This window comes from Centruroides vittatus, unplaced genomic scaffold (assembly GCF_030686945.1).
Source record: "Centruroides vittatus isolate TY-2023 unplaced genomic scaffold, ASM3068694v2 scaffold_1444, whole genome shotgun sequence".
Lineage (NCBI taxonomy): Eukaryota > Metazoa > Arthropoda > Arachnida > Scorpiones > Buthidae > Centruroides > Centruroides vittatus.
In genome coordinates, this window is record NW_027122679.1 from 655,493 (window position 1) to 681,354 (window position 25,862).

Here is a 25,862-nt window from a genome sequence, read left to right on the forward strand (position 1 = left end):
TCCTCGATACACGAGAATAAGAACAAAGGAAATGTATAACTAATTATTACATTCTATTAATTGAAACTTGACATTTTCTGCTTAATCTCGATTATTTTTTGGATCAATTGTTTTTGCAACAAAGATCTATTGTTTTTATTTGTTATTCCTTAATTAACTACTTATTTTTCAGATTGTTCTACAAAAGAATCGAGTACAGAAAGCGATTTTATATGTAAACATTCGTTTCTGGAACGTCTTTCTGGTATTATCTACTATAAAACGATTCCCAGAGGTTTGTCTGAACGTCAATAACAGGTGCAAATGTCGTTACATCGATTAATAAAATTCAGACACACTTTCTTACCGGCTCCCGAGAGACGTAAATATGTTGATTTTTCTCCGAGAAAAATTAAAACTAAACCCATTTTTTCATTAATGATCGAATCATTTGTTCGACTTCTCGACCCGTATTTATCATCCGGGTTATGAAACGAAACGACTAATTATTTCCCTAGAGAAGTGGACTCGATTTAAAGAAAGTAGAAACTAATTAACCGAATTAATCTTTTGGAAATTGTACGTAGGATGAGAATTAAGCCCCCGAAATCGCATAAAGATCGACCGGATCATCGTAACCTGCGCCTAAGGACAAAGATCAATTGCACCAGGCATTAATCTCATTTTGTCTTTAACAAACACTCTTTTGCGTCGAGTGCTTAAAATACCGATTCTAGGCATTAACAATCCAATTAAAATGTTTTAATTAACAATTGTAAGGTCACGTGGAAGGTGTCTTCGTTTAAAAATTTAACTGGACACGCTTACTGCAATAAATTTAATTTGCTATAAACTTGTAATTTTGTTAATCGAGAATTTATAATAAAATTTACAATTTATCGAAATGTTAAATAAGCTAATTAGTCTCCGGATCAATTTGCTAGCATTTTTCTTTATTGCTGGAGGCTCAATTGTTAACAATGTTTCTGGTCGTACGTCGATGATGACGACTTCTTGCTCCTTCGCCTCATATAAACAGTCGAGAGAAATACTGGAAAGTATGGCGATGGGTCAAAAATGACCCCAAGATTTTTACATTTTTGGACTCGGAGGACTTTGAAACGTTAATAAATGCGAAAGAACTCGGGGTTTTTCTCTGTATGGAACACTAGTTTCTTCGCCAAGTTTGAAGCTTAATAACTCCTTTCTCTTTTGTCGAAAATTTCTGAAACTTTGCAAGGAGGTTTGCTGATTAGGGGAATTGAAGGTGTTAAATTTTGGCGGTTAAAGGTCGACGGGGTGGAGAGATAAAGGGGATCGCGTATAGTGTCTTCAGTACGGTCAAACTTAATGACTATTAGCATTTACAATAACACCCGTCCATACTCTCAGAATGAAGCTTTTTGCCATTTTATAATAATCAAAAATATAAATTTTTTTTTTAAATAAAATATCGTAACAGATAACACGCAGTTTTTTAAATGTTGCCGGAAAAGTTAAGCAACTCGTCGCTAGATTTTTTTATTAATTGATTTCTCCGAATTTCCAACTAAACTTTTTCGTATATATTTATTAATTCTCGTGTTTAATACCTAAACAGGGGCTAGCTTTGACAAAACGTCTTCGGCCCTCACTTTAGACAGATGTTGGGTGGCTTCATCCTACTAATCCCGCTTACTGCGAATACATTTGTACGTTATCGGCATATTTAGAGAAAGTTAAGGGTTTGAATTCTTGAAATTCATACAGTATTTTACTTTATACAATTAAAATAAGTGCAAAACACACCTTACAATATCTTACAATGCTAGTTTTCATGCAAGACTTACAATTAAACAATTAAATTTTTCTAAACAAGGAAACAACAACTTTATAATTTTATAATTTTCATAAATTTTTTAGTGTATTTTGTGATACTTTTTTAAAAAATTATTAACTTTTTTTTCAATTTTTAACCAGTTAATTTATTTTTCTGCTTGTTCGAATTATTAATCGAATAAAAAAGAAAGCAGAAAGTCTGGAAAATATCGACGACAAACAACAGCGCAATTTCTCCGGCTACAACAATCGAAGAATGGGTTCCAGAGCCAACAAAAATGTAAAGAACTTCACTAATAATAATTTATTATTACCCAAAACAAAAATATTTATTCGGACTAACACACTGACTGACCATTTTCAATTGGAGTAAGCTACAGAAAATAAATCAGATGGGATCTTGTTTAACGAGGATAATCTGCAAATTAAGCTTTATTGCTTTAATTAGTCGACTGGAGATAACGAGACTTGTAAACTCCTTAATTTCCAACTCTTTGGATTAATCAACACTAGGAAAAAATTCTCGAAATTCTCCATTTTTATTGCCTATGCCTACTTTTTATGTCCTTCCTTCGTCTTCTTATATTAGGCAGAAACATTGAAAAATTATTGCTTCATTTGAGTAGTTTTGAAGCCACGGTGTGTGCATCTGTGACGTTTATGATTCGTGTGTACTGTACGTGTAACTGAAAAAAATACATTAACACCAGAAAAATCTTTATATTTTCTATATTTAATGGCTATTAATTAGTGAATAATTCTATGATTAATATTATAGAAATGACAATTAACTGTAACATGGTGTAAAGATTGGTGTTGTTAAATGTAGAGACAAAATACAGTAAATAATAAGAAGTTTTATATATTTATTCTTGAAAAATGTAGAAAATTCTTCTACCTGGTGAGACGAATTTTTAGTGATTTTTAAAGCTATAAACGTATAAATTCGTTTATATTTTATGTATTAAAATATACAGTATAAAATACACTTTCGCCTAGTTTTAAATAGTAATTTAAAACGAGAGAATATCTGAATTTATTTTTTATTCTTTCGAGTTTAAGTTTTTATTATAAATCGCAAAAATTATTTAAAAATAAAGTTTAAAAACGAGCGGGTCTATTATACTCGGTATGCACGCTATAATACATTCCAGTTTATAAATTTACAATGTAACAATTGCATTGAGTTTGAATGCGGGAAGAGACATAAATAAATGTCTGTCTAAATTCAAAAATATATCATGCGATTCTTCTAGATTTTGAATATCCCGCAATTAAAAATTAATAGAACTGTTCTCTCTATCTTTCCATTATAAAAGTGGGAAGTTTCTCTAGTGTTTCTTTTGTTTAAATGAAAGGGTGTAAACGAATGACTGCAGTTGTGTCAAAAGGCTGGCACAGACTTACTGTGTTCAGAATTTCCAGCGTGCCTGTGCCGTTCCCAGGTGGTGTTTAAGGCAGATACGCGATGGTACACGTAACGGCGGGCAGACTCCGGTCGAATGACATATGTGAGATTTCTGCCACAGATTTGTGGCAGAAGTCGTCTCCGCCAGCTGTGGCTTTGTCCCACGCATCCAGGCTCGAGAAGGTTTTACAAGGTACTAGAAGTTCCTTTCGGTTGAACCGTTGTTTATACAAGGATTTAAATATGATGCTAGAGACAAGTGGCAACGCAGCTGGAATACCCAAACTAACAGCCTAACAAGGGATTTCTTCCCTTTGGTCTCTACTTCTGTTAAGAGAGACATTGAGCACTGCCTCACCCAATTTTACACGGGGCATGGCAAGTTTTATCAGTATCTACGCAGGTTCAGGTTATCCAATGAGCAAAACTGTACTACGTGCGGTGTACCTGATGGTGCTCGTCACTGTCTTTTGGAGTGCCCTATGTTGGATGACATGCGGACACGCATTACTGCTTTGTTGCCCCGTGACTCTGGCTGACCCCCAACCTCAGTGTACTGATTCAGGATGGTAATTTGTTCCAAGCTACCAAGGTCCTTATCAAAACGTACTTTAGGAGAACTACTGTGACAGACCTCTATTATCGATTACACAAAGCTTTTTGACGTCTACCTACGCTTTGATAAATTCATTAAATTAATCTAGACAAAAAATAAAATGAAATAAGCGTATATACTGGTATTTAGGTACCCCAAATATATTCGAGGAGGAATTTGAATGCAGTCATTCGTTTGATTTTTACCACTCGATCCCGTTTGTCTGGTGTCTTCCACGTCTACGACTTAGTCCTCTTCCCGTTTAATATCGTTTTTTCAATGTGGTCGTAATCGATGACGTTAAACAGTAAACAGTAAACACACCTGTTTACTGTGAATTCACCAAGAATATATGCTCTTCACCTTAAATTTAAATTGCAGCCCACAACTAAGTAAATAATTTTTTAATAGACACCCCAACAGATGCATGAGACAGCATGAGATGCATGAGGCAGCAGACGAAACAGATAAGAGTCATGAAAACAGGTGTAATGACATATCCGTACAATTTAACTGCTTCTTCAAGCAAACTGTCTAATTACTGCACCGATGTACTGTATACACTATACATGCGTGCGCGTGTATAGGGATAATTTACATTTTTTAATTCGAATATATACAAACGAATTCCATAATTTGCAATTACAGCTTCTACTTTTCTAACCAAATTCGCAAACTTCAAATTATTTTGATGTACGGGAGAGATAAAAAGCATTGGAATAAGTGAAGTGTTAATGCTAATAAAGCGGTTCGACACGCGAAACTGCTTTTGTCACTTAGCATCGATCGACAATGCGTTGCTGCGAAATTAACAATGTGATCAAATAGTTGACATCTGCGGGAGGAATCCCGGCTCGATCCAATTCGCATTTTTTTTTCTTCATTTCGAGATCTCGAGTGAATATTTGATTGCTTTTTTTCGGAAGTACTCTGTGACCCTTCCCATTGGTTAAAGGAAACCAGACAGAACGAGATAACGAAACAATGCAACTATTCCACTAGTTACAAATGATGAATTATCGAAGAGTGAAAAAACCCGGTTGTTTTTCCTGAAAGTCGATGGGTGCGGAATGGAGACAAAGCCAACAACTGGAAAGTATACAAAAGAAAGAACAAACGGATTCATTATATTCCGTTCTTTTTCCTTCTCTCATGCTTAAAAAGTTTTGGTAAAGTAAAAATAACAACCGAGAAAATAATAGAAACAATCGTGAAAGTTGAAACATAAATGTAGAGATAAAGAAGCAAGAAAATTGTAGACCTATAAATTCCCAATGCCGTCCATCTATCTGTCCTTCCTTCTCGAGAACGGAGTTAGATAAATGAAAGTCGTGACCAAATATGGAAAGCTCGGGGACGGGAGGCCCCGATTGACTATACACGAACTTCCGGTGCAAACCGAAAGTCACGTGAATTCGCTTCAAACGTTATCCCCGAAAGGAGTTAGATGACCGGCACGATTCTATTGCTAGAAGGAAAAGTATGATGTACAGGAGCAAAACACTACTAATTTGAGGCGAGAGCAGCCCGGCATTGTGACCACGTCACAATACATAATTGCTCGTTTATGAGAGCTTTTATCGCACTGTAAGATTCATCACTTAATTCTGGTATGAAGAGTTTGTACTTATCATAAGGACTCCTAAGTAAAAAATTTTAAGCTTAACTTTTCCGACATTTAAAATTTTGGTGGCACCATCTGCTGTGATATTTTATTGAAAAAACTTGGAGAGATAGGACACACGAACTCCTTTATCTCCCCACCGACTTGACCTTTAACCACCAAAATTTTATAGCATCGGTCCCCCTAATAGACAAACTTCCTTGAAAAATTTCGGAAATTTTGGATACAAAGCACAGGAGTTATTAAGCTTCAAACAGGGTAAACAAAACACGCTAATATCCTTACATCCGAGTCCAAAAATGTAAAAATTTTGGGGGTCATTTTTTGACCGACGGTCGTGGTCATATTTCCCCTCTGTTATATATAATAAAGCCGGTAAAGTAAAATATTACTATAATAATTGTAGCTTTCTCGACACTTGGATTTCCCGAATTTTTGGAAAGTAAGGCGAGTTGTCTAGACGTTTTAGCAATTTCAGTTGTGACTAAAACCGAATTTTATATGTTTTGATTTCGTATTCTTATTTATCTCGACTCTTAAAGTCGTAAATTCAACAGCAAACATTCCGTGCGATTGCAATTACACAAACGCAATTATAGACTTTCCAGAAAAATGAAATGGCTACGAAACGTGTAATGTGGATTAACATCATAAAACGCAATTAAACAGAACACATTTAACAGAAAAAGTTACTCGAATATTTTAGGTTTTTTTTTAGTAGAAAGCGACTCTACATTTTAAAATACGAATGGGATATAATTTAACAAATAGCATTCCTTCCTAATTAGCAATTTTCTACTTCTTAAACGTATACTACACGTGAAGTATTTACTGTACTTTAACCGTGTCGACTTACATATAAAGCGCCATTGAACTCGATGCATACAAATTCCTAAATCCTGCGATTGAAATGATTCTACGAGGAAAAGTAAAACAGTTCTTACTCGAAACCAGCGGTAGTGTCTATTGCTTTATCCTTTTCGAGGCTTATAGATCAATGGTGTTTATAACAATGATGCTTCAGGGGTACCGCGAAATATAAGTTTAGTGTCGAGCAGCACCATAATACATTCAACACGATATTAAGGAAAGACAAACGGACGGACGAACGACAGTGGGAATTTAAAGAGTCCACAAGTTTTTTCAAATAGCTCAATAAAATATTGAGCTATTTGAAAATATTACTTGAGAAAATAAAAATAGATAAATAAGCAAAGCTCTGTTTTACAATTAACACAGGTAAGTTAATTTTATGCAATGGAATCGTTCCGTTGGTCCGTGATATCACCCGTCGAAATAATCTGGTTTCGGTCGGATCATCTGTGAAAATAAGCTTAGTCTCGTTAGAGGAATGAAGAGTCGTTAGTACCAAATAGCAAGAAGTTGACATCCATCTATTACTTTTTCTTAATTGCTTGTGGGACCAGACTTTCCGTGTTTGATTTTTCTATCGATATTCAATCGATTCTATATTCTCTCACCCACCTAATTAGTACAGACACCATCTGCTTAGGGGGTATTCCACGTGGGGATGAAGAATTTGAATTCGAATATAATTAGATAGCACAGTTTTTTTGTGGTTAGTGATGCCATCTCCCATCTATTCCAGTCGCTTTCATTGCGGGTCGGTCCCACCGATAACGGGCAAAACTCAAATCGTATTGGTACCTTCCAACAATACAATACAGATGAATATTATTCTTCTAATCCGTGTATAAGCCATGGCTTTAAAAAGGATTCGAACTTGGTACAGTATTTCATAATGGAACTCACGCTGCCATTCGAATGCGATTATATTTAATATAATAAGTTCCAGTTTATTGAATCTTCTTTTTAACTTATACGCAAAAAACTGTACTCGAACAGATTCCTATTCGGGAATGTTTTTGGGCCGTTTTGAAAAAGAGAATACGCTGCCGTGTTGGATAAATCACCGGTTCATATAGAGAAATTTACGGCAACGATTTTGGCCTCGAGAATGGCTTTCGCGCACAACACACGGCAATAATGTTTATTCAGATTTAGGTCAAGGTTATTTCATTACAGAGACATTATTGCCAGAGATAAAAATAGAACTAAGCTAGTTTATACAGTTTAATTATAATAACCGTGGGTTTTAATACGTCTTTCTAAAATTCACTCTCAAATATTTCGTAAATATGCATAAAACATGACGTGCAAAGGTACGTCGCCGTCCATCTATAAATATTTTAGTCAAAGGCCATCTCACTCTGCCATCTGGAGGTATAATTTTGAATTATACGAGTTGTATTGTTAAAGTCACGTTTACGAGATAAACCTCTCTTTCCAATTTTTAACTGTCATTTCTACTTTCTAACGTAGTTTCGAGCCGAGGTTCTTCTTTTTATTCAAGAAGATATATAAAGTAAACATTAATTACAGCTATATAATTATATAAAAAGTATGAAATCGTGGCAAGGCAGATTTTATAATTAATGGAGTCATTAATTTCTATTTTTTATTAAAATTATATTTTATTTCTATCATCTTGTTTTGTTAAACAACAAATTACTTATTGCAATTAAAATTTTTCTTTTTATTTTTCACTTTTTTTTTCTTTAATTTATTTAGTACGAAATAAATCTTATAAAATTAAAGTTTTGCCGAGTATTTTTCATCGCACGCCTATAATTTCTGGACAGAAATCGTTTCCGAATATCCCATATAATGAAATATGGAACGGGCCCGGGGCGACACTCGAATCCGGACCTGTCACCGGAATGACTAACGACACGCCACGCGGCCACCGAGAGTATTAATTGATATCAACCGACGAAGAATCCGTGTTATAATATATATTTATTTGTTTACATCCATTATAAAATCATTTATTAACGCATTACATTTATCAAACTGCGAGTATATTATTTATTAATACGTAAAATACGTCGTAGGAGTTATTTAAAGTCGTAACGGCGAGGCTTTGGCCAATACGTCGTCGGCACGTTTAGGGTCGAGGGGACCAAAAATGTTTCTACTCGGAGTTTCGCCGTCCATCGAGGTAAAAAATTCCACAACTAATTCCTTGTAGCGATCCAAAGAAATACCTCCTCGAATCTTATCCTCTGCCTGCATTATATAATTTAAAAATTCAAATTAAATATTACGTATAATGATATTTACGCGAAATATGAAAAATATTTTTTAAATAATGGCCGACATTTTTTCTTCTTCTTATTAATTTTCACTTAAATTTAATCTATTTGTTCTTATTATACTTACATTTAACATAGAATTAAAGGCGTTGTCGATGTCCTTCAAATTAGTAATATAACACCATATAACCGAACCGAACCTGTATTCGTCTCGATCCCACAAATTGTCACCTAAAATATTTTATCATCAAGGATTGCGCACACGTTATTACACAAACATTTCTTAATACATTGTAAATATAGTAGAGCATCGATTATCCGACTCGATTGGGGACTGGGGTTGGTCGGATAACCGAAAAGTATGAAAAAATACATTATTAGTATAGTGTATTAGGCCTGGTTTAAATACTAGCCTCCCTTTCATGGTCGAGCCAGTGCTGCCAGCTAAAACATGCAAAAATTTAACAAAAATAATATTAAAGTAGCCAAGACATAACCAAATATTGTAGCGCCACATCACTAGCGGACATTTGAATTTGCCGACTAGAACGCGGTCGGTTAATCGGGGTCGGATAATCGATGCTCTACTGTATATGTTCTAAACACGCTTACTTAAGAAAATAATGAATTCCGAACAAAAATCTTCCTATTTTATTCTAATTAAACGCAAATTGCTAGGTATAAAAACCATAAAAGAAACTGTTTACCACAATTGTTTGCTAACAACTCTGAATAAAAGCACGCGTATACATTGTAATAAACATTGGAATAAACAATTTAATTGCTGGTGTTGTTAAATAATCTCTTTGAAGTATTATCGTATCGAATATTTATACACTGCGGTCGCTCGTAGTAAGACTCTATGCCAGGTGTTTCAAATAACGCTAACACTACGGACAGTGTTAAATTTGACTCTTTAAAATTGATTTTTTTTATTCATATTTCGGCGCTTTATCCTAAATGCTAGTGTATTTAGGCGTTAACGTATTGTTACTCACTCTCTATAACGTGTGAATACGATATTCGTACGGTCTTTCCTGCACTGTTACAAGGTTAGTCACAGTTATATTAGTAAATTCCGTGATGTAACACGAATTTTCTATTAAATTATTTTCTCAATTATCCGGAATAATATCGAATAAATTGATTCTAGAATAAATCATTACGAAGATTATCAATCATCATAAATTGAGTAGATCCTTATTGATAACGAAACGTTATTATCGAACAAATAAAAATGGATTTTAAATATTAATGATCATTCTATAATGTTAAGAGCCTTCGACGATTAGTATTATTAAAGTTAAAACGATTAGAATTTCGACCAGGTGGACTTCTTTCAATTATTAAGTAGAAAATAAGTAGATACGATTAATCGTTTTAATATTAAGGAAATATGATAATTACGTCTAGAGCCGCCAATAATTAATTGAATTGGAAAAGTAATTAAAAATCTGCAGGGTGATTCGGAAAAATTATTAACAAATAGGCAGCATACAATACTAAAAAAATGGAACAAATAAGATAAACAATACAGTAGAGAACCGAAAATCGGAATCAATTGGAGACTGGGGTTGTTCAGTTTAGTGATTTGTTCCGATTACCGATTATGTACGAATAAATATATTAACCTGTCCGATGTTCAAATTTTTCTCCGTTGCGTGTCGCTTCGTGTTGAATTTTCGTCGATTTTAAGCCTAACGAAAATTTTTATAATAATAATCGAGGCTATCGTATCGTTAAAAATTATTACTGCATTTTGTACAAACAAAATAAATATATTGAAGAATATAAAAACACGAAAATTATACTTTAGAAGTAAATTTAGTATCAAAAACGTTCGATTCGGCACGACACAGTCCGACTGAAAATCGTTCCGATTACCGGCCATTCCGATTACCGGGGTTCCGATTAACGAGTCTCTACTGTACTAAGAAACTAAACGAGAACAGTCTTGTCGGGTAGCATAATAATGAAAGAAGACTCAAAGAAGAACGAATTTAATTAAGCTAAATTATAATTTTAATCCACCCCGGCGGGTGAAACCTTCGATAATCGAACAGATTCAGAAATTTGAATATCAATATTCTACGTAAGTTTAATGGCAAACCGAATCGATAAGTGCACGTACCGCATTCGAGAGCAGCTAGCTTAATCTAGAAGTTGTTGATAGATACCTCTTCGACTAAAAAAAAACAATAATATTAACGAATCCGAAAGAAAATTCCTCCTAAAACTTCGTACTTCATTATGTACATATCGAATCGACGATCGAGCGTGACTCGATAAGTATAAAAAGACTAAGTTAGTTTCATTTTCTCAACAAATACAAATGTTGTGTTTAAAACAAAAGCTTTAGTATTGATTAAAATATTTTCAGATATCAGTGATTTCGCTCTTTTTAAATCGTAAAACTTCTTTCGTAGGAGGAGAATTAACATACGAAAACAATTTAATAAAAAAAAAAAAACACTTAGAAAATTTCAACACGTTACTCGTTTATCATAATTTGAAATAGTTATTTTGCATATTTATAATAAAAAATTCTTATTAATTCAGTACACGGCTGGTATTATTGTACCCAATGTAATTATTACGGTGGTAAAATCGAATTACTTTTGTGACGAGAAGTCGCGTTATAAAGTTTTTATCGCTCCGGGCTATAAAATGAAATTTTCTATAATGATATCTAATTATATATATATATATTTTTTTTTAATAATCACGCAGATAAAAAGTGAAAGCGAATTACTCTCCGACTTTTTCCATAAATAAATTCGTTAATGATTGACCTACCTTTGCGATCGATCATGCGAAACACTTCAACACATAGGTTCTGTAAGAAGTCTGGAAGCTCTTCAAACTTCTTGGTTTTGTTGGTAGACGAGTACATAAAGTCGATCAGGTGAAAAAAGTGCACGTTATCGTCCTGTACAAATTACTATTACTGTTAAAATACAGTATATTAGTATAATAAAATAAACTGAATGTATAGGCCTACTTTATCCACCCCTAGATCCGTACACAGACTTTCCCACATCTGTCTACTGTGTTGTAAATACTTTTTATGAATTTCTTCGTCGTAATTACCGAAATTCTGTTGAAACGTCGTTCTCTAAAATAAGTTAAAACATTTTAAAACCTATTTAGGTATACCTTTTTTTTTTATTTTAATTAATATATAAACAATAACTTAAAATGTCCGAAAAGTTAAATATAAGCTACTTACTAATGCTAGCAACTCGTAATCAGCCCAAGAAATAAATCCATTTTTATCAACATCTAAAAATTCATTTGTGTTTTTTAATTTATTTTAAATAATAATAAATAATTGTAATATTTTAATAATTAAACCGTTCTGTCAAATTAACCGTTTTCACTTCTGTATGAAAAATTTAAAAAAATGATTGTTTAAATCGGTTGTTTATAATTTATTTCCGTCGAAAAAGAATAAAAGAATTTGGTGACTTACCTAGTTTTTCGCTGAAAAATACTAAAAGTCTTCTTCTGTATTCTTCTTTGCCCATTATTGCGACGAAAGCGCTTTATTATCTTCTAATTTTATATACATTACGTTCCACATGAATTGTCCGAGGACATTCGATATCCTCTTTGTTCTGTCACAAGCTTGGAAATATCGAGGTCAAAAAATAATCCTAATTTAAATAACTGTTAGGCATTAATTATTTTAATGCGGTGTTTTTCAAACTTTCGACATTTACCTAACATTTTTCAGATTGGTCTCGCTGATATTTCCTTATCTCTTAATTATAAAATATTTAAATTCGCGAATAATCGCACTTTCAGATATGGATTTCGAAATATTCTCAAAAATCTTCTAAAATATTTAATACGTTCTTTACACACAAGTAAAAAATTATTCGTTTTTTTTCCTCTATAAAGAATGTACTAAATATTTTACAACATTTTACTTTACATCATTAGTTAAAAATTACTCAATGTTTGGTATTGGGCAATTTTTAATTAGTAATTACCTTTTAATTGCTACTAATGAATGCAAAATTACTGTCTTAATATATTAAATACAATACGTTTTCTCATAAAAACTGCCTTTTAATCAATTCATTTTAAAGACCAAGTTCTGTTATGGCTCTGTTATATATAACAGAGCTATAACAGAAGGAGTTATAACAGAGGAGCTATATACTCTCCTCTGTTATATATAACAGAGGAGAGTATGGCAATCGGTCAAAAAATGACCCCCCCCCAAGATTTTTACAAAAAATTCGGGGGGTTACGTGTGTGGGGGCACAGTTTGTTCACCCTCTTTGAAAGCTTAGTAACTCTCTCGCTTTTTGTCTTTAATTCACTCGAATTAAACACAAAAAAAAGGTTGACAACAGAGGAAACCGGATCAATTTCTTTCTATTTAGATGAATATGAATAGGAAATTCAGTATTTATTATATTTTCGTTAGAGACTGGCGAATATCACTTTTCTCGAATTCGAATATTTCAAATACCTCGAATACTTAGTGAACTTATATAAGGTAAGAACCCCTTATATAAGGTCACTAAGTTATATAAAGTATTTACTTTAGTAAGCAATTTTATTTAATATTTGTTATTTAACTTGCAAATTTTTAAAATTAATAACTAATTTGTAAATAATAATGTTCTTAATGTTCTTTAACCACAACCTCGGGATCCTGTGCCACCAATACGCTATTCTCCAGTTGAGAGGTGAGAAATTTACGCAACCGTTTTTCCAAGACAAAAGTTGGTCCCCTGCATCTTTCTACTATAGGCCTTATTTCTTTACCTTGTAAAATATCGAATTATTAATAATAAAACGAGATAGTATGCTCGCTGGTGTTGTAAATTATATTGTTAAACAATTGTTTAATAGTGCAAATAACCTTGGCATTCCGGGTCTTGGATTTCGACAATTTTCGAGGAAAGGTAACGCTTTCCATCTGACGTATTCTAATGAATCCAGTCCGTTGATCCCTCTTTCAATTTCTTGAATCGAAGTTTCCCAAGATCAGTATTTTCCGGGACAAAGTTCGGACCTTTTCTTACAACCTCTTTGATCTACATTTGGTCCCAAAAGACGAATGTTGAAAGATCGTTCCTAGTTATTCCCGTTGTTTCCTAATGAATCTCTCCCTTAAATTCCTATGAACTAAATCCGTTAGCTCAACCATTCCTTTGTTGATTTCTACTAACTTATCTGGATCATTATTGTATCGCAGTTGATAATCTCGTGCAAGATTGCATATTTTTTATTTTTTTCGCTATTCTAATAAACTTACGAAGGTACCAGTCATTCACTGGAGGAAACCAACCGGTAAATGAAAATAAGTTTTAAGATAAAAATTATTTCCTTTAAAAGTATGTGATGCTTGGTATTGAGAACGGCTTAGGTGGATTAATTAATTATTCGGTGGTAATTTTAGATAGAAAAGAAGGAGGAAACGATCGAGTTACTCATTCTTCGGAACAAGCCAGTAAAAACGTCAAATCTTTTTGCTCGATTTGATTACGGGAAGTCTTATTGTTTTAAAATATATCAAATTTCAAAGTACATACTTTAAAAAGATAAGCTTAAATGGTTACAAAACCTAAAAATGACTTAATTCTTCGCTAATTGAATGAATGGCTAAAGATTTTTGTATGGAGACGGAACATTTTTGTTGCTTTCCTTTCGGTTATTTCGACTTCTGGCTTTTAAAAGTTATATTTTCGTGTAAAAACGTTATAAATTGCTGCGCTTCTAGCATCAAAAGTGTTCGTTTTTATTACAGTCCATTGTCACCGCTTGTACCCCTTTCATAAAATCTTGTCTCTACAATTTTGTGCTGACAGATTAAATACGAAAAACTTATCCCCGTTACTTAAATACTGTTTAATTCTGCCATTTTATTCGCGAAGATGACGTGCACGTCATTTACATACTATTTGTCTTTGTATCGCGCTTGACCAATTATCGAGCGCGATACAAAGACAAATAGTATGTAAGATAAATAGTGTTCTCGAAAGTATGTAATGGCAACATGCGCCAGTCAATATTTATATTATAATACTTTCGGAGATAGCGTATAAGAAATATTTTCCAAACATATACTTTATTACGGTAGTAATAAAGCATTTGATTAATATAGTATGTTTAGTTTTGTATTTACTTTCAATTAAAACCCTTTATTCTATTTAAAGTCTGATGGTCTTTTACATACCCAAAAAGACAAAAACATAAAAATTCTATTTTAACCAGTTGTTGTCTCCCGACGTGCAATTTTGGACACGCGTGCCACCCTTGGTATAGATTGAAAAATTCTATATAAGTAGTGTTGTGAACAATTCATTGGTGTTTCGTATACTATATTCGGTATAACGAATACAGTATATGATTTCCCTTTATCTCCTCACCCCCTCAATCATTAACCACTAAAATTTAATCGCATCAATTCCACTAACACACAAACTTCCCTGCGAACTTTCAGAAATTTTTCGACAAAAGACACGGGATTTATTAAGCTTCGGGGTGAGCGAACAAAATAGCGCCCACACAGAGTAAGACACGATGTTTGGGGATGACCGGTTTAAGCTATTTTCCCTCATCCTCTAGATACGTCACTGGTGTAAAGTAGTCGTGTATTTTTGATTATAGCTCTGTATCAAATGACAAACATTGAATAAACGCTCTTATTATGTTATTAATTACAGGTTACGTGGAGTTGTCCGTGTTTTCTTCACGTTTGTAAGACTTAATAGGAGCCAGTTTCCCTATGAAATTCTTCCCGGGAGGCATCTTTCCTCAGTAGATTTTTCGGGGGTTACATTGCCGTATCTCATTAAACTAAACCAACATCCAAAGGATGAAGAGTTGCAGCTTTAAAATATCTTCAATCATTTTTAAGTGTAACTGGACGAATATAGCTCGATTGTACACAGATTGATCAATAAAAATAATTTTATTATCAAAAAACACTACAAGATCAAATATTGTGGTTTTTCAATCAGGACATTTTACTTCTATTCTGAGGGTGTGACAAATGCAAACGGTCAGTTAATTTTTATGTATTATAAACAATAATCCTTTATGAGTTTTTACAAAATGAGTTTTATGAGGTTACCCGAAGAGGTATTTTTCAATTTCCCAATTCCCCCGAAAGAAACCCCGGCAATTTTTCGTGGATTTTGGATACGTCGGGCCCCGATCCGACCACCTGGTCGCCTCCGTTGTGAACCTGGCCGAACACGGGGTGGGCATAATCGAAAGGCCCCATTAATGCCCGCAGAGCGAAGAGAGAGAGGGGGGGAAAAATACATTAACTATCCGAAAGCTGGTAGGTTTCGTTTGGTTTTTTAACAGTATTTTCGCCGTGGGTACTAACAGGGACTTTTTAAAAATCTCATTATGGGTTCGACCAGGCCCAGAATGGGTCGATCGGGTGATGACATATCCGGGACAGATCATCTCCGAAAATTTCCCGGGTGTTTTTGACCCACAAGATTTGTCCCCGGTTGTTCGGAGTGTTAGGTTTGTGGCTTAACCGATAGCTGAAGTTGGTAGGCTGCTGGCTGCACGTATATGTGTTTTAAACGTTTCTTGACTTTTTTTACGTCGGCTATGACGTGGACAGGCACGTCACCCCCGTACCTGCGAGTTTTATACTGTTTTAGACAGAACGTTAGAAGCGTGTCGCCACATAGCGCCCAAAACATGTATTACGTCAAAATTGGCACTTATTCTCTTTCTTGCCATAATCGATTCAATTATACTCGTCACCAGTTCGATATGATCCACAATGGGGCGGCAGAATGGTGAATGACGGCACATCCGGGTGGTACAAAAGTAGTAAAAGTATCGCTTCTGTGAATTGTTTCGGTCGGAGCCTATCTCGCTCTGTCTTTCGGCCGCTTGATTAATCGTCTAGTGTATTGTTCCCTATTGTCGATAACAGCTTTAGGTCATTGCGCATTATCTCTCTTTCGGTATGTAGAAATTTCCTTTTCGTTACAAATTTACAAAATTAAAAACATTTTAATTACAGACCGCCTGTCATTCTTGTTACTGGAGAAAGTGAATAGATTCGTCAGAAGAAACACAATTTATATCATCCTGTACGAATCGACAGACGAAAGAAAAAAATCATTTGTTTACTGTATTTAATTGTTTTTCTCTTAAAATATGGAGATGCCAGAAATAGACATTATGCGTGTTAACAGTACAGTAATAAATATTAAAATATGTAGGTTGAGATGCATACGTACTGTACAATACGTCTGTCTGCCTGCAAATTGACTAACGTCTACTACGTCACACTTTATTGTAAGGAGGGGATAAACACGCGATAATACGTAAAAAGTGCTTGGTGCAATTAACTCGATTACCAATAAAATAATCCAGCAACGAGTTGCTTAACTTTCCCGGCAACGTTTAAAACTGCCCGTGGCGCCATCTGTTAGGATATTCTATTTAAAAAAAAACTTTTTATATAATTACTGTATTTATATACAATATAGAAAAGTACTCTTAAAAACATTCATTACATTAGTTAATACGGAAATTCAATCTGTTAAGACGAAAGAATTCTCGTGTGAAGTATTTCATATTATGATAAATTGTGATTTTTGGCGAAATTATCTGCATTATATAATTTATCCTTTCTTTTAGTAATTACTTTGATAAATATATCTCATTAGAAGTACGCATATCTATGGTATTTCCATTAAGTCTTTCTCGGTTTCGTCAACGATCAACTTATTATTAAAGCATTTTTTAATGACTATTTTTAATCTCTCTCATTTAATAATGGATAAAAGCGCCATTGCCATTGTTTATTGTTGTTTGTCTAAAAATAACGGGTTAATTAAAAAATGAACTCATTACAATGGCGAAATTTTAAACTTTTAATTAGTTGTGTAGTAAACTGGTTAATTTATTATACTCGAGAATATTTTAATTTATTATATATTTTATTTTTATAATTAATAATCTCTCTTGCACCGCTTCAATTACAATCTAAGGAAATTTTTCATAATTGTTTAACCTTTTAACGACGATATAAATTAAGCAGTAAATGATTACATGCAAACAAATAATAAATACTAATAACAAAATAACAAATAATAATGCCTTTCGGGGAACATATTTGAATTGAAATAACGTCACTTCTGGTTTACGGGGGAGGTTCGTATACAGTTAATCGGGGCCTCCTGCCCTTAAGCTTTCCATATCTGTTCTCGGCTTTTATTTATCTAACTCCGTTCTCGAGATTAAGGAAACAGAGGGATAAATCACAGTGGGAATTTACGGGTTTACCATTTTTTTTGTCAAATTGCAGCCTAATAATTTAGTCATCGTTCCGTTTTTGGTAACAAATTCAGAAGCGGGAGCAAATCATTCCCTTATTATTCCTTTCATAAAGACGTGAACGTAATGTATTCGTATTATTAATTTTGAAATTTTCTCTCCCGGTTCCTTAGCCAGGAATATTTCATTTGGGGCTTCAAAGATAAACCGAAAAATTCTTATTATTATTTATAATTTTCCAGCTAGTACTAAACCCATTTTTATTTTTCTGGATTCTTTTTACCATTTGTAACAGCAAACTTAAATGTCAATTCCCGGACACCCCTTTTGCCACGTCGCATTTTTACAACTTTGTAATATACCAAACATTGTTCTGTCGTTATGCCTAAAAACATCACACCCTGTAATATACCAGATTGTCTTCTCCATACTTTTTACAGGATTCTAATTATCTTGGTGTGGCCAGCCTTATGTTGTAAACTGCATAGAGATTTTCTTCTCCGGAGGACTAGTGGTGACGGTTTTAATGACCTCCTTCGAGGCATCCCAGTCTACTGCTAAGTAAGTGTAACTAGTAGTTAAATACTGATGTAATTTAAGTTTCCATGTTTATGCATTTAACAATCTGCGTGAATACATGGAAAGAATTATTACTTTAAATATGAAATAATCTGTATGTGATAGATATTTAATAATTACCTTAAAAGAAATATTAAGCTTCAATTAAATATATAAAAGTCATCATTTAACATCTTTATTAAAAATGGATTTATTAGATTGTTTTAACAAAATATATTTACATTTTGTACAGATAATATAATCTGTAGAAGTTAACATTTTAGATAATTTCTACTTACAAAGATTCAATAATATAGAAAACAAGCAATTACATAACAGATTTTTCAACAATTGGCTAGAAACATACTTGTAGAACACTTTTCTTTAGTTAACAATCATATATTATTATAAAATTATATCCTTTTCAGATTTATGAAAAAATACAAATGATTTCAGTTGTGACTATAGAAATTATTTACAAATAATAAACCCATACCCAATGGAAATCTTGATTAATGTTATAAGTGGATGATTATCACAGCCTTGTCTGTTGTATTCTTTCAAACCTGCCTGCAGGAACTAAGCTTTAGGCTATAAAATCAGTATCTTCTCTCGACACTAAAAATAAAAAATGAAAATAATATTTAACTTTATCGGAGAAAAAATTATTAAAACTCTTCTCAAACGTTAACGTTTAATTTTATTTAGTAGTACGGTAGCCGCTCGTTATACGGTGTACCTACGGATGCACAGACCGAGTAAGCCGTGTACGGGACGGTACCGTATAACCCGCGTATCTATCCGTTATTGGCTAAAGTGCTTTTATATACGAAACACAAAAAGTAACGTGATATATCCGGATAAACAGTATAACGAGGGACTACCGAATTCGATTTCGTTTGTGCCCGAAGAAAATTTAACCGAGACGAAAATATTTGTTCGTTAAAATAATCTCTAGCTTTTAAAGGCATTGTATATTAATTATATGTTATTTTTATCATCAGTAAATAAATAATATTGAAAGAATAAATACAGTGCATGAGATAAATCTATAACTTGAGTGCCCAGAGTGGCATATAGGAAGAATCTGCCTAGTTTCCGATATGCTATATATACATGCTTTTATTTATTTTGTAAATATTTACAATAATAATTAATTACAATATTCCATTGCTGCAACTCTCCAATAAACAGGCATTCCAGGAAAAAAAAGTACAGTTTGAAATCTTATCTAACTAGATTTCAACTTATAAGATTAATTTGTTTAATTAATTTTTGAAACTTAATTAAATAATTTAGAAAATTCTGAAATAAAATATTGATCCAGTGTAGGACTCGAACCTACAACTTTTGTTTACTATGTAGATGCGTAACCAGTTATGCCGGAAACAACGGACAGTACCTACTAGGGACGGACTAAATAGATATTTTTGGTCAAGTATCGAATAGTGAATAATTATTCGGATTTACCGTTGCCAAACTCCAAATATTCTCGTCTTTCCGACTACCGAATACGTGGCCAAATAACGGTCGATTTATTTCGAACTGCTCGAAACGGAAGGCCTAGACTCTAAGACTCAAAATAAGGTGGAAGACGGCGTCTTCTATTTAATAATAAAGTTTATATATGATTTTTAGTTTTTAAATTATTATTATGTAATGAAAAGTAAAACAATTAAATCTTAAAGTTGTTTAGAATCATGTCTGCTTACTTTTCATTTGCACTACACATTGTGTTTAAAAACATAGAGAAATTAAATCTCACCATTGAGGTCTGTCTTTTTTGGCAGCCCCAAAGTGTATATTTAGTGAACATACAGTAAGTTTGGCAAAGCTGGAAGTATTTATGACAAGCAATAAAATCACTTATTTCCTGTAAATGTGGAAACATTACCATTTCTTCGTTACAATTTATCACACTCGAATTGTGTTTATTAATTAATAAATTATCTCGATCAAATATTATTTTAAGTTATGCGTGTTTTGGAAAGGAATAAATAACAATACTTTAAAATATCTGAGATTTTAAATGTTATTTCTATTCTATTTTGTGTTTTATCTTTTTTTCTTTCTCTCCTCAAATTAAAATGACATTATTCAGCTCAATAGTTTGGCACTGAAGAAGTATTTCGTCCGAATACGAAGTACGTGCGTTAAGTATTTGGCCAAATACCAAATACTTACTTTGCGGCCGAACGTACCCAAATGCCGAGTAATGTCGAATATTCTGTCCAACACTAGTATCTACTAAAGCAGGGCTTCTTAAACTTTTTTTAATTCAAGACCCCATTTATGATTGTGATTTTTTTTGCGACCCCCAAAAATATAAAATAAAGATATATAAACATTTTGTGATGATTTATTGATTAGGTAACAATATACATACACATACATATACACATATACACATACAAATTGCACAAAAAGTAGTAAAATTGTATTTATTATAGTTACAAAAATTATTTTCAATATTTTGCATTAAAATCTTGTGACCCCAAATGGGGTCGCGACCCATAGTTTAAGAAGCCCTGTACTAAAGGGACTAGCTAAAACAATATTTAGACTTAGATTACTACAGAATTGTAAGGTATATATTTTTTTATTAATCTTAGAACTGACTAACCTAGTATTTCAAGAGAACTTTTTTAATGAAAATGTAATTAAATTCCATATCAATTTCAGATTTAATTTATTAATTGCTTTATTCAGCATTATTATAAAATATGACAATTGTGTATGATCTGATATTAGATAAACGAGACTTTATTCTTAAATATCTTGTTTTACATCCAACATCGTATGAAAAGATTTTGATTTTTTGAGAAGAGTTATCTTAATTGTTACAATCAAGGTTTGCTCAATGAGAGATAAAAACCAATGTATTAATTGATGTCAAAATATGCATTGTTTAATTTCTTGTAAATTGATTAGCCTTATTTCAGCCAATATTTGGAATATGTTCTTGCCTCATTTAATGTTTAAGAGTGGTAGTACAGTTCGTGTGAGAAGTATCATTCTAACATCTTTAAACATTTTGTAAACAATTGTATATGTAGAAATAAATTTAATAATAACTGACTAGATAGCAAAGCAAGTTATAAAATCTTATTGAACATGTGTGGCATAATAGATGTTACTAAGAATTGGTCACGAGCAGAAGTAATATGCATTTCAACCTAAAAATTTTAGTGTATATTACTGGCACTTTTAACGTGCAAAATGTATACTTCGGGCGTTTTAATGTGCATATATAACGCTTATATCTGGCATTTTTATGTGTATACGTATTGCAATTTATAAATGCATATAAATCCATCTGTTAGAATTATTTTTATAATATTGTTTAAAATTTAAATTATATATTTTATTCACATTATATGCAAAATTTAAAAATTTCATAAAATTTTTTATTTGCTCCTCATCATATTCAAATTTTAATTCCAAAGCACTAACACCTTATATTTTCTTCATGATTAAATCTAAGAATGGTTATAAATCAGATTTAAAACATTATTTTTGATAAAAGAATACCTGTTGGATAAGGTGTATCCTTTATTCGTTAATTAATAATAGCATAAAGTCCACTATTACTGGAGTAGATTTTTCATCAACAAAATCTTACATTTCCTCCTTACATTATCGCTATAAGTAATGGCAATGATTTACATAATACGAAATATTCAATGCAATCTGCATGTAAATGATATACTAATTTTTCTATGTAAATGTGCAATCAGACTGATTGTCACAGACACTTTGAATACTTCCAACGTACTCATGTTTGCTTACGACAGACTTGGTTCTGGAATTTAATTGCCAAATTTTTAAATTTTATTACTTGTGAATGTCCTGTATTAAAAAGATAATTCTCTTGGCCAAAAGATTAAAAACCAGTTTCGGCTTCAGTGCCAAATGTAATATTTTCAACTCGCTCATCAGAGATTTATAAAAAATGATTATTATTTTTTTAACTTAATAACTTATTGAGATGTAAAAGATGATCAAAACATGCCATAATATTAATATATAATTTAACCTAAAGATAGGCCAAATTACAAAGCATTATCATTGCTTTAATCATAGTCCAAAAATATAGTTGATATTTGGCTATTGATAAATTGGGCCTGGTCATTGTTTATGTTCATACATGTGAAGTGTTTTGCATGTTATATCTTTAATGTGAACCATCTTCAAGCATCACACGTGTAATTCCTGAATATGATTTGTGTTAAAGATGTAATTTTCTAGTGTAATTAATATATTTCAGTAATTTTGAAAGTTCCAAATTAACTTAAATATAAAAATTCATATTAAGTATGTTAGTTACTAAAGTTAAATATTAAACATTAATTATGAGAAGAACACAAACAATTTTGATAAAGCTGTTTTGATATTTGTTTAGAAACTCTAGATCATAAAAATAAATTACCTCAGTTTATTCACAGATTACTTTTTTCATATGTGGAAGTGATCTTCATATATTGCTATTAACAACATAAGAAATATTCCAACTAATACACCGACATTTTTCACAATAAACATTTTGACAGGACTTCCATGCTTTGACTGTTTTAATTCGGGAAGCTATAAAATAAACAAATAAATTTATACTTCGGAAATAATAAATTTACTAAAAACTTAATAACAGAATAAATTTACCATATCGACTAAAGCTACGTATAAAAATATTCCAGCTGTTGCAGTTAATATCCAGTTTCTTGCTACTTCGTTTTCTCCTAATTGAATACCGATGTAAAGTCCGACAAAACACGATAATGCCGATATAAAATTTATTAAAAGAGCTTTCCAAAAACTAAGTCCCGTTGATATTAAAACTACGAAATCACCTGCAAAAAAAAAGTTATAAAGCTCTGTTAGCTATGTTGTATGTGACAGCACATTAACACAATAATAATCATACCAAGTTTACGGCAAACTTGTATACGAATATATAAACATGAAATAAGAATTTTTACTTTCGATATTATCGAATAAAAATAAATATTTAAAATTTAATTAAAGGAAAAATTGACAGTAGCTATTTGTTATATATATATATAATCACTTTTACAGTAGAAAGTAATGTAACTAAATTTTTGAAAACATATTCATTAATAAATTTTGAATGAATTTATGATTTTCTTACCAAATTCATGAGGAAGTTCATGGCAAAGAATAGCTAACGATGTGGAAAGGCCTCCTTGCAATCCAGTAGAAAAAGCTGCTCCAATTGCAAGTCCATCTCCAAAATTATGTACTGCGTCACCAAGAGTCACAACCAATGCTAAAGATGTTAATCCTGTGATAAGAAATTATCATTACTAATGTTATATATGACTTTATAGAACAGCGGTTCTCAACCTTTTTTGACTTGGCAGCCCATTTTCCTAAGTTTTATTTTGTGTGTTTGTCAAACAGTAGCACCTTGGTCAATTATGCAATGCTGTAAAATTACATGTAAGAAGTTTTTTTAAATTGAAAAGTGTTGAAGGAAAAACACAAAAATATATAATAAAAATATAATTAAATTTTTATGTAAAACTAAGCATCGAGTGCCATGATGTTACCAAAGGCCTCGACGCAGAATCTGAACGTCCTTATAGTACGTCCGCCATTATTAATTATTTTTTGCATACCCCTAAACCACCAAGCGCTTACTCCTGGTTGGGAATCACTGTTATAGAAAATTAATTCTCTTTTATTTTTGGAATATGAATAATATCCTATCATTTGACTAAGTGTAGATATTAATATTTATTATATATACAATTTAACAACAAAATTAATTATTTTATTTATTCGATATTTTTTAAAATAATATTCTACTAAATACTTATTATTATTATTATTATTTCTTCAAAAGAAAATAAGAACTTCGTCCTTGCTATGTCCTCGTAACAAAGTATTTCTTAAAAAGTTCTTTGCCACATTCAATGTTTCATTTGATTTCTTTGGTTTTAAATACAATTTTATATATGAGGGTAAGTCAAATAACAGTGAGAATAACTTCAAAGCATTATAAGGTTAGTGTGATATATTTGTCTATGCTTTTTTTATTAAATGGATTTCGGTGAGAATGAATATATTACTCACAAAATACATTAGGCAGGGTCTAGGTTGATATGGCTTTTTTTGTAGTAGTTCCCATCGAGTTGTATGTTCTTCACCCAATGTGTCTGCCAGTCCGAGATGTTCTGGAACCCATGTTTTGACATCGTCATCAGAACCACCTCCGACTTCTTCAGAATAGCCAGTGATCGGCCGAAACATTGGGTCTGCAGCTCCAAATTCGGACGACGGAACAAAAAGTCACACAAAGCAAAGTCCTGGCTGTGTAGAGGGTATGGTTCATATTTAATGTTCAATGGTTTGATACACATTTTCCATGGACAAAAAAGGTTGCAGTTGTTCAGTCTGTGAGAAAGGTAATGGCAATTTCCTTCTTTGACTACTGTGGAATGGTACCAATATGAAGTTCCAATGCAAATAACAGTTACTGGGCAGTATCACATGACAATTTTTAACACCCTGGTCAAACACATCAGGCAGAAACACCCCGAGCAACTTGTCCATCTGGTTGGCGTCTAAACTACAATAATACAAACCCTCACATTACTAATTTTGTTGCCCAATATTTGGCCTAAAAATCATCGAACGCCACACCCTCTATACAGCCTGGACCTTGTTCCGTGCGATGTTTTTGTTCCATTGTCTGAAATTGGAGCTACGAGGCCAGTCTTTTCACTCATTAAAGGCTGTTCTGAAGAAGTCAAAGGTAGTTCTGAAGATGATGCCAAAAGATAAGTTCCAGCAATTTTCCAGGACTAGTACACAGATTGGACCAAGTACATACAACTTAACAGGAACTACTTTGAAAAACACCATATCAACTTTGAACAAGACTAATACTGCCTTTTTGTGAGTAATAAATTCATCCTCACTCTTTTTTTTGACTTGCCCTTGTAGTTATCACTCCAAAGATAAACTATTGTCAAGATAATAATCACTCAATCAATGTGTTGTTTGCACTTTTCCCTAATGGACAAATGATTAATTTAAATTAATCTTATTTAATCTTGATTAATTAAGATAAAGATTAGCTTTCTTCAACTTATTCTATTTTTCTGTTCCTTTTATTGCATTTTACTTGCTTTCTCACTCTGAACAGGCTATAAAAACTCCATTTTATTTGTTCTTTTGACTTCTCTTATTTCTCTCTCTCTCTCTATTGTCAGTTTGTACATTTTTCTTGATAATGTTATCTAACATTTTCAGGGTAGGGATGGGTTTTATAAAAAATTGAAAATGCTAATAACCAGTAAAATCTTTATTACTCTACAGCTGACACACGACCCCCCTCTAGCTCCCCACTTCTTGACCTTTAGCCAAAATTTAATAGCATAATAAACAAACCTCCTTGCAAAATTTCAGAAATTTTTGACAAAAAGCATGGGAGTTATTAAGCTTCAAACAGAGAGAACAAAA

At 32.5% G+C, this 25,862-nt stretch overlaps 2 protein-coding genes across 4 annotated transcripts in view; both read right to left on the reverse strand.

Annotated features, from left to right (window-relative positions):
* Positions 1-8,225: 8,225 nt before the first annotated feature.
* On the reverse strand, positions 8,226-12,426 carry LOC136987032 (sarcoplasmic calcium-binding protein 1-like). Of its 3 annotated transcripts, none has more exons than XM_067284670.1 (7): positions 12,263-12,426; positions 12,013-12,167; positions 11,770-11,822; positions 11,542-11,655; positions 11,337-11,469; positions 8,668-8,771; positions 8,226-8,514 (listed from the first exon to the last, which is right to left on the reverse strand). In XM_067284670.1, exons 2-7 carry the CDS (start codon positions 12,065-12,067, stop codon positions 8,347-8,349), a joined length of 627 nt encoding a protein of 208 aa, XP_067140771.1. In that variant the 5' UTR covers positions 12,068-12,167; positions 12,263-12,426; the 3' UTR covers positions 8,226-8,346. The 3 variants fall into 3 exon arrangements, with proteins under 3 accessions (XP_067140771.1, XP_067140769.1, XP_067140770.1); XM_067284668.1 differs by having other exon boundaries at positions 12,013-12,196; XM_067284669.1 differs by having other exon boundaries at positions 12,013-12,209.
* A 6,131-nt stretch (positions 12,427-18,557) lies between these two features.
* The window catches only part of LOC136987010 (metal cation symporter ZIP14-like), a 41,253-nt gene continuing 33,948 nt past the window's right edge, over positions 18,558-25,862 (reverse strand). Inside the window, exons 11-14 of the mRNA XM_067284647.1 lie at positions 23,524-23,676; positions 23,037-23,224; positions 22,807-22,961; positions 18,558-18,995 (exon numbers count right to left, since the gene is read on the reverse strand). Coding sequence (XP_067140748.1) covers positions 22,833-22,961; positions 23,037-23,224; positions 23,524-23,676 — 470 coding nt within the window. The 3' untranslated portion in view covers positions 18,558-18,995; positions 22,807-22,832. The remainder of the gene's footprint in view (positions 18,996-22,806; positions 22,962-23,036; positions 23,225-23,523; positions 23,677-25,862) is intronic.

Coding starts and splice junctions, on each gene's coding strand:
- LOC136987032 (XM_067284670.1), bottom strand. CDS start 12,067: ATGGGCAAAGAAGAATACAGAAGAAGACTTTTAGTATTTTTCAGCGAA. Junction 11,656..11,769: donor ATTACGAGTTGCTAGCATTA/GTAAGTAGCTTA, acceptor AACTTATTTTAG/AGAACGACGTTTCAACAGAA. Junction 8,515..8,667: donor CCTTTAATTCTATGTTAAAT/GTAAGTATAATA, acceptor TATATAATGCAG/GCAGAGGATAAGATTCGAGG.